Below are 8,783 nucleotides of genomic sequence, written 5' to 3'. Positions count from 1 at the left end.
GCATGCTGCCTCATTCAGTAGCTATTTAACAGTCGAGAGTTCAAAATAATTTGATGGTTATTTAACAGCTATATATCGAGTAGAAATCCTTCAAATGTCCCGGGTACTTTGAAAACGAGGGTATTATTTGATGGTTGTGGCAGAATACCGTCAATTTTGGTTTGAAACTTTCATGATTGACATAGATAATTGTCAAATTGTGCCAAAAAAAAAAAAGGACAACTTGCTTTTCAGGTAGCGCCTTGCAATATTATATTACCAGTTTCATCCAGACCAGAAATCGGAATCTGTTTTGTGTGGTACAGCAACTGATTAATGCACCTAGTAATCGATCTCAATTCATCCCAAAAGTGGCAAAGGTACATGAGTTCATTTTTTTACTACAAAAACAACAAAATTCTACTGTTCAAAATAGACAGCACAGGATATGGATATCACACTTCCTCTAGTCCTTAAATCAATGTAAAAACTACCTAATTGATTTAAATGGTTAAAAAAATCAAATAAATTAGTTATAGAAATGCAGCACAACTCCCTTGAAATACTCATGCATACCATTAAAATTATATATAATTTATAAGTTAGATAAATTAGCTTGAGAAATAATGATGAATATGATTGATAAAATAAAGGGTTAATAAAATTTTTAGTCTCTTAAGTTCACTCTCATGCTGGTTTCATTCCTCAAATTTTCAATTATAGATTTTAGTTCATTAAATTTCTTTTCATTTAAAACACTAGTTCCTATGATTCAATAAAAACATAAACAATTTGGTTCTTAAATAGACAAAAACCTATGATTTAAAATTTAAAAGACTAAAACTAAAATTAAAAAAAATTCAAGGGACTAAAAATTATATTAGCTTTAAAATAAATTAAGGGTCTATATTCAAATCAAATCAAACTACAAAAATAGTTTTTTTATGCCGTGGATTGACAAAAAAGGGAGGGGATTTTTGTTTTGGGGAGGCTCGGAAGCGGAAATGAAAGGATGACGTAAGATGAAGGGTGATGTGAGGAACGTGGGAGGAGGAGAGAAACCCTAAACCCGGGTTGGACAACTTGGGCTGGGGACGCAGGGGCGGATGTATGAATGGATGGATGTGCAAATGCCTTCCATGCATCATGCGATGCGACGCCGTGACATGCATCGGCATTTGGGTCACGTGCCCCGACGGTAAAAGAAAACGCATAACGGCCGTTTAAACGCAGCCCATCCATCCTCCCCCTCCCCCTGCCTCCCTTCAAAAGCAGATTCTCTCTCACATCACCCCTATTATTTTTTATTTATTTATAATCTTAATAATTCTAATTTAGCTCAACCATGCATAATTCAGTCAACAAATATTCACGGTGAAATACGAACAAACAATTAGATTCATGCTTAAATAGCCAAACTTTTAAAAATCAGTACTACCTCCGGATCCTAATTATAAGACCCAATTGACTTATTGAGGAGATTAAGGAAGTAAGTTAAGTTAGTTATTTGTAATAAATAAGTGTTGTCATTCCTAAATATCCTTACTAATTAAGTGTATTGGCTAAAACTATCATTATTAGAAGGACTATCTTGGAAAAAAATACATAAATATGATAGATAAAATGGATTGGGGTCTTATAATTAGGACCAAATAAAAAGTCAAACAAGGTCTTATATTAAAGACCGGAGGTAGTATTGCGCAGTCAAACATCACCCGTAGTGGATGAAATATGAGCAGAGGATTAGGATTCAGATTCTCCTCATAAGACAGGCAAAGGAACCAAAAAGAAGAAATTTAATACCATAAAACCAACAACGAAAAAGAATATATTTGGCACGAGGAAATTGAAGGGGAGAAAATTTTTTGATGAGCTTAGTTTAAAAAATTAGAGAAACGAGATTATAAAATTTTGATAAAGAGAAGATGGAAGATAAAAGAGTAAGCAAAATTAATCAAAAGCTCTTAACCCCACATCTTTGATTTTTTTAATGAGAGCTCATTAAAATTTCTTACTTTCTTTTCATTTCTCCTGGTCCCGAACCAGAGCATTTGATCTTAACTCATAATGTTAAGTATTTATTTATGCCTAAATAACGAGCTTGAATTTTCATAATTAAATATAATCACAAACTCGTTCTGATACACAAACAAGATAAGAGATTTTGTTATAGAGAATTAAGGTTTAAGACATAGAAATTAAAAGTTTAAAACATTCAGATTAATTTTTTAAGAGTGATTTGACGGAGTTTGCAATAAACATGTGAAATTTTTTTATCTAAATTTACATAAAAATACTTTTTAAAATGTTTCAGAAGGGTGTTGCACAAAACAGGGTGAACCTCTTTGGCCAAAAAAAAAAAACAGGGTGAACCTCAAAAAAAAAAAAGGAAGTAAAAGAGGCGTGATCCACGTGGAAGGCTCACGTTAGTTTTGTTATTAAATAATTACTTTTAATTCTAAATAGTATTGTATAGGGGTATTATGGGAAGATGGTATTATATTTATTAAAATTAGGTAATTTATTTAATTTTTTTAACATGATCAAATTAATTAATTAGGAAATTAAAAAGAGGAGGAGCATTATATGGCCACTTTCAATACTACGTGGGTCGGGGGGAGGGGCCCTGTGCTTGGGGGTTCAATTTCAGCTCTGGCACAGCTTGCTGCCAAAGCCTCCGTCTCCGCAGATGAACAATTGTTTCCTTCCAGCGCCTACTTTTGTTCCTTCCATGGGTTATTCAATCGAAATTGGATTTTTACTCTTTATAAGCAAAATCAAACTCACAATCTTCTACTTGAACGAAGCTTTTATGCCAAGAGATGACAATTTAGGAGAACAGGGTTGACGAATGTCTTGGTAATTCAATGGGTTAAGCGCGGTGGTGAGGGCGGAGACAACAGCTGTGCCCAGGCCAGCCCACGCCTTGTCTCCCATTCTGATGATCTGATCTGTGCTCGAAGCTTCCAAGGCCTTTCTTGTGAATTCAAACCCAACCCTGAAGCTTGATGCAGCCAAGCCAAGCCAAGCTCTGAACCAACCTACTACTTTGTTTCTGCACCGGCTGGGTTCTCTGCTTTTCCACCTTCGTTAGGGAATTATCTACACACACGCGCGCGCGCGCGTGTGTGTGTGCATGAAGCTTTCCTCCAACAAAAACAATAGGCATGCTTCCTTTTTATTATATTGCCTCCTGTTTGTGTTATTTGTGTATTTTTGTTGTGTATCATATTCTTTAAATTATATGTATATTGACAGTATACGTGCAGCTTCATCTTTTCTCTCATCTATTGCAAGTTTCCGTCAGCAGAATTCATATAATCAATGATGGTATTATTATCCATGAATCTGATTCTTAAAACTAGCTTATTTTGTTGGCCGCTGTTGCCTTACTACCGGACACTGTAAATTATGCGGCCAACTTGTTATTGGAACACCTCCGGAATATATTGATACATATATAAAAGAAATTAAAAATGCAATAAACTCAAAAATTTATAGTACGATCTTGAAAAAAATTATTTATATTGAAAAATATATGTAATATTCATGGGGCGCTGTTATTTAAAAATCTCCGCTAAAACAAACAGATACTAGGAGACACACCGCTAGTGTTTGAACAGGGCAGTGAACATTGTCAAACTATACTTGCAGCTCTCTCTAATGTGGAACGAGGAAGAATTATTATAGCGGGTAAAAACGAAGAGCCTTGAACAAAAATTATATCACTACAAGTAGCAAAAGACAAAATACACAACATGGGCACGTCCCTCCTCATTAAACAAAACCCATTAATCATTAATTAGTTAGTTAACTAACTAACTAGCATTAGATTGCTTCTCTTGTGGGGGCTTTGGATTTGCTTCGCCCATTTCCAGAGCTTCCTCCTCTGTTTTAGGTGTCCCTCTGTTTTCACGGTACACAGAATACAATATTAGCTGCATTGCCCCCAGAGCCGTACCCACACCATTCGGCGCCTGCAAAATCACTCACTCTTGTTACCCACAGCACAACGATTTCTATAGCTCGCCAATTCTTAACCAAATTAAATCAGATATATGCAGCTTTTGACTCCACTTACTGCAACAAAGGGGTCACGACCCAGCAGACCAAACGCAAAGAATGAAACAGCACACAGAAACATAAAGAGCGACAGAAAGAACGGCATGAACTCCACGCTCTTTGTTCTGATCACCAGTCTCTGCGTATGCCATATTAATTTCAGTACGTTCAGTTAAACTGAAAGTTTGATGCAACGAAGAAAGTGGAATCCGACTTTGGCCTACCATGATTGAGAGGGGTGAACTGTACATGATAATGGAGAATATAGATGCCAGGAGGCCACAGAAGAGTTTTCTGGGATAGTGGTGCAGGACGAAGAGAGACACGACGACGACGAGGAGAAATACTATGAGCACGAAGGTTAAGAGTCCGATGATTTTAAACCTTTCTTTCTTGGGTGCCAACGTGATAAAGATCAGAACGTATATGATCTCGATTCCTGTTCCAAAGCCATTGATGGTAGACACTAGTAAATTGTTGGGGGATACAAACGGCAACCCATACCTGAAGATTTAAACACCAAAAAAACCACATGTGATTAAACATGCTTACTATTGCAGGAATGAACTCATCTAGCCTCTCCTTTTTCCATGTAAACCAGTTTTGATAAAGATTAAGAAGAAAAAAAATGCAACGGTCGGAAAGAAGATAGCGACGTAGTCTTCCATGACAAGATTTAGGAACTGAGTGCGAAAAATCAACTACCCATTTAGTCCCCCTAATTGAACAACAGGACAAGAAAAGATTTATCATTACCATTGCGTAGCACTTTTGTTTTGTGATCTTATGGATGCGAAAAGTACTTTAAATGAAAGCACACGATGCATATGCTAGGATGAGGAATTTCACGAAGGTGGAGCCGAGTAATGGTGACGGACGAAATCGCAACAAAAAAGTAAGCGAAAGTACACTTGATTTAATAGAGGCATTAACGGGAAAACAGACAATGCAGTCACTTATTATTCATTTATTTCAGCCATTTCAATTCCACAAAGAATGCAGGAAGACTAAGCGGAGGAGTAGAAACTGAAGCAGAAAAGAGAAGAAGAAGAAGAAGAAGAAGAAAACAGAGAGTATAACAAAGATGACTAAAAGGGAGTTTGAAGAGAGCAAGAGGTCAGTTACCAGGCAGAGAGGAGGCAGTTAAGTAGTGTCATGACATAAGGAATGCCGGAGAAGTTTTCTGTGGATTTGTTCTTTATAATTCTGGAGAATGTAATCCTACAAACAAAGCCGAAATTCTCAGAGTATGATCACTCAGAATTGGCTGTATAATGAAATTAAGTTGAAAGAAAAGTGGGGGTTGAAGAGAGAGAAGAGAGGGAAAGAGGCAGTTATGAGATGCGTACGCTGGAGACAAGAAGAGCAGCAAAGCAAAAGCATTTCCTGCAACAACAACCAGAAGAAGAAGAAATGATAAGCGGAGGAATCAGAGAACGAGATAAAATTGTTTGTGTGTGTGTGAGAGAGGTTAAGATCGAAGGAGAAAACGCACCAAAAATGCCAAACATGAAATGGGCAACACTTTCCATGGTGAAGAGAATATGCAGAGGGAGAAGCAGAGTGCAGAAGGATACATGGAACGAGAGGCGGGCAAGGGAGATTATATATAGGAGAGATGCCCACACCCTGCATGTAATAACTGTATCTGCAATTAAAAAGTATAGACTTTTGCCTTTTCTTTCCTTTTTTTTTTTTTTTAAGTTGCCCGAGTCGTAATTGTATCTAAACCGGCAAAAGTTTGAAGTCTGGCTAGAACTCAGTGGATTTTTTAAGAGAAAAGGTGCGCGTCAAATAGCATGGGGGAATTTTTAGTGACGCTCAAGGTCGCGGGTTCGGAGGATTCTCACGGAACATCGAACGGGGCTGTCCTATGCAAGTTTGACCGGTGGGATATATTCACACGACGTATGATCACTTTATTATATGAAATCTTAACTTTTGTAAAATGCAAACATTTCGAATCTTAATTAATTATGTATTGCCCGGATTCCATTTCAAGATTACGATATGATTAGACGTCTACTACTTGTCTAAGCTACCATTTCCATAATATTTACAACTTTGTCTTTTTTTATTGGAATTTAGAAGTTAAAAAAAAATACTCAACTATGTAGACTCTCTGTATATATGGGTTTGGAGAATGAAGGGAGTCATGTCTAAAATCGGAATTTGCCAAATTAAATATGCATATATACGTAAATACGCACGGTGCATATATAAAAAAATTATCAAGTCATGTTGTCTCTGGAGAATTAAACAACATGGTTAATTACTTATATTTCATTGAATGCATCGCACTATATTGAGTTTTGAATTATACGCACATCTTAACTAACCTGTACAATCAAATCTTATTATTTTATTAGAGCCTCCATGTCTATCTAATGAAAAGGTCCTCCCAGTGAAGAATATAAAAAGCGAGAAGGATGCAGTAAGAAGTCACACATGTAGAAGCAACATTAGGCGGCATCAAATTGAACAAGCCAAGATTTTGTCCAGTTTGCAGTCATTATATAAAGGCAGCAAAAGGGTCTAACTTATGGCACATCATTGGAAGTTTGGAAGCGGACAAGGCAGCGTTTTGTAAATCTTTTTTGTTGGTTTCATGGGGTGGTCTCACGAGGAAGTTGGGATATCAGCGAAAATTATTGGGCATTAAAGAAGGCCCTAATTTTCTAAAAGTTAGGTGTTCTGGGAGTTCATGAAAGCTGTTTTTTTTTTTTTTAACCTGAGTTCATGAAAGCTGTTGACAACATGAAGAAAATCCAAAATAGATCACACCCAACTCTGGAATCTCTAAAGATGTAAGAGGACTGCCAGTGTGTAAGATTGTTAGATCTCTTTATGATCACGCTTACAGAAAAGCTGATACTTGTACTGACTTGGTTGGGCATTGGTCAAGCAACATTACGGATTTACCACCAGAACTCAAGAGTTACTGCACATTTTACTGTGCTCCATGCAACTATTTTCATTCCTGTTATACTTCCCCCCCGCTCCTTGATATATAAGCCTTCGTCTTATTTTATTTTCGTTTTAAATACAAGATTTAATTTAATTTAATTTTTATATTTATATAATTTTTTCAGGATAGTTTTTCTAATAATAGTAGTTCTAGCCAATATACTTTATTAGTAAAAGTATTTTAGGAAAGATAACATTTATTTATTATAAATAATTAGCTTAATTTATTCTCTTAATTTACTCAAATTAATTAACTAGTTTTTATATTTAAGACGAAAGATAGTGTTTTCTTACTCATTTTAAGAGAATTCACATGGAGGAAAAATTCAATCTTTCAAAAAGTTTTAAATTAATTCCTATATGTGGAAGTTTCAATAACTGATCAAACAAATAATATAAAAGCTATGAAAACCATGTCATGGTTAACATGAAGATTACTCAACAAGAGTTGGTCTAGTTATAAAGAAGTCGACTCATAACTCATAAGGTCGTGAGTTTCAATTCTGTTGCCGATATGAGGATCTTGTTGGTAAGTGATTTGTATATAATTTTTTTGTATTTAAAAAAAAAAAAAGAGATAGAGATCGCTGAAATTTCGCGTGCTTGGGGCTTATAAAAGTCTGTATTTCGATAACTATCCGGAAGTGACAACAGTATAAATAAATCCATGATATTATTTCACAAATTATTTTCACTTATGGAAATTGAATTAAAATAAAGAAAGGGTATAAAACCACATAATAAGGCATGCATGAGTTGCGTGCATGATGCCATGTCCTTGGAGTCGGAACACACTTGTCAAATTATTGAGTTAGGCTCATTGGCCCCTCCAGGAATTTGCGTTAGGTTCATTGTGGCTGGCTGGATCACAGTATCCTAGTTAGGCTCATTGGCCCCTCCACTCTAAGAATTTGACAGGCAGAACGTTTTTATCAACTTTTTCCTCAGAATTTATAATTTGCACTGTCTTTCTATTTAATTTATACTCGTAATAATTTTGGCGTTAGGTCTTTATACAAATAAATACGCATGTACTAAGAATGCTGTTTCAGGTGCAGGGGAAACAATATGATTCATAATCAGTAGAAAGAAACCATGATAGCCACTTTTTATTTCCATAAGTGAAAATAGTTCTGTCATCATGGGCTCCTGTTCAGAGGGACTGCATCATTCTATCCCCTCCAGTAGGAGGGTCCATCCCTTCATCTATACCTAAAATTCTACTGATTAATTAACAAGTGCAGCATAAAAGATGGACATCAAGTTGGTGGACTGTGCCAACTCACGGAACTTGTGTCTGCTTGTACCTTAATCTTGGCCTTCCGAGCTGGGTAAAGTGCTCTTTAATGAGCACTCATCAAAGGAAATCTGCAGAAGTGTATATGACTAATTTGCTTAGACCCTTCCCCACGTTCCTGTGTTGCTCCATTTGAATAAGCTGCCATTGAGCAATTATTACCAACATTTATCAATACCTTATCGTAATCACCGACATTCATTGAAATGGCTAACTGTTTGACTTTCAGCTAAATATTTCTGAATTTAAATGGCTAAATATTTGACCATGATGCCAAGAGATTCCACCTCAACCATCATCTCAAGCACCAGAAATAACCATGCTCTCCATTAACAGCAATTGGCTCTTAAAGCCAACGTGACGGAAAAGCAATTGACCTTACCATAGATACTACCCTAAGCCATAGCAGCCTCCATTCCTCATGGCGATACACTTGAGGAAAAAGTTCCCCACTTGTAAGAATGTTGGTGTCCTCTTA

At 36.2% G+C, this 8,783-nt stretch overlaps 1 protein-coding gene across 1 annotated transcript; it reads right to left on the bottom strand.

Moving 5' to 3' along the window:
• Positions 1 to 3,797: 3,797 nt before the first annotated feature.
• Positions 3,798 to 5,573, bottom strand: LOC114750526 (bidirectional sugar transporter SWEET1-like). Its single transcript, XM_028939116.1, has 6 exons — positions 5,537 to 5,573; positions 5,391 to 5,427; positions 5,167 to 5,262; positions 4,266 to 4,545; positions 4,061 to 4,180; positions 3,798 to 3,956 (listed from the first exon to the last, which is right to left on the bottom strand). Exons 1-6 carry the CDS (start codon positions 5,571 to 5,573, stop codon positions 3,798 to 3,800), a joined length of 729 nt encoding a protein of 242 aa, XP_028794949.1.
• Positions 5,574 to 8,783: the final 3,210 nt, after the last annotated feature.

This window comes from Neltuma alba, unplaced genomic scaffold (assembly GCF_004799145.2).
Source record: "Neltuma alba isolate B1F8T4 unplaced genomic scaffold, ASM479914v2 tig00006516_pilon, whole genome shotgun sequence".
In the NCBI taxonomy this organism is placed as follows: domain Eukaryota; kingdom Viridiplantae; phylum Streptophyta; class Magnoliopsida; order Fabales; family Fabaceae; genus Neltuma; species Neltuma alba.
Note: the sequence above shows the minus strand (reverse complement) of the source record. Positions and strands in the feature narration are given on the sequence as shown.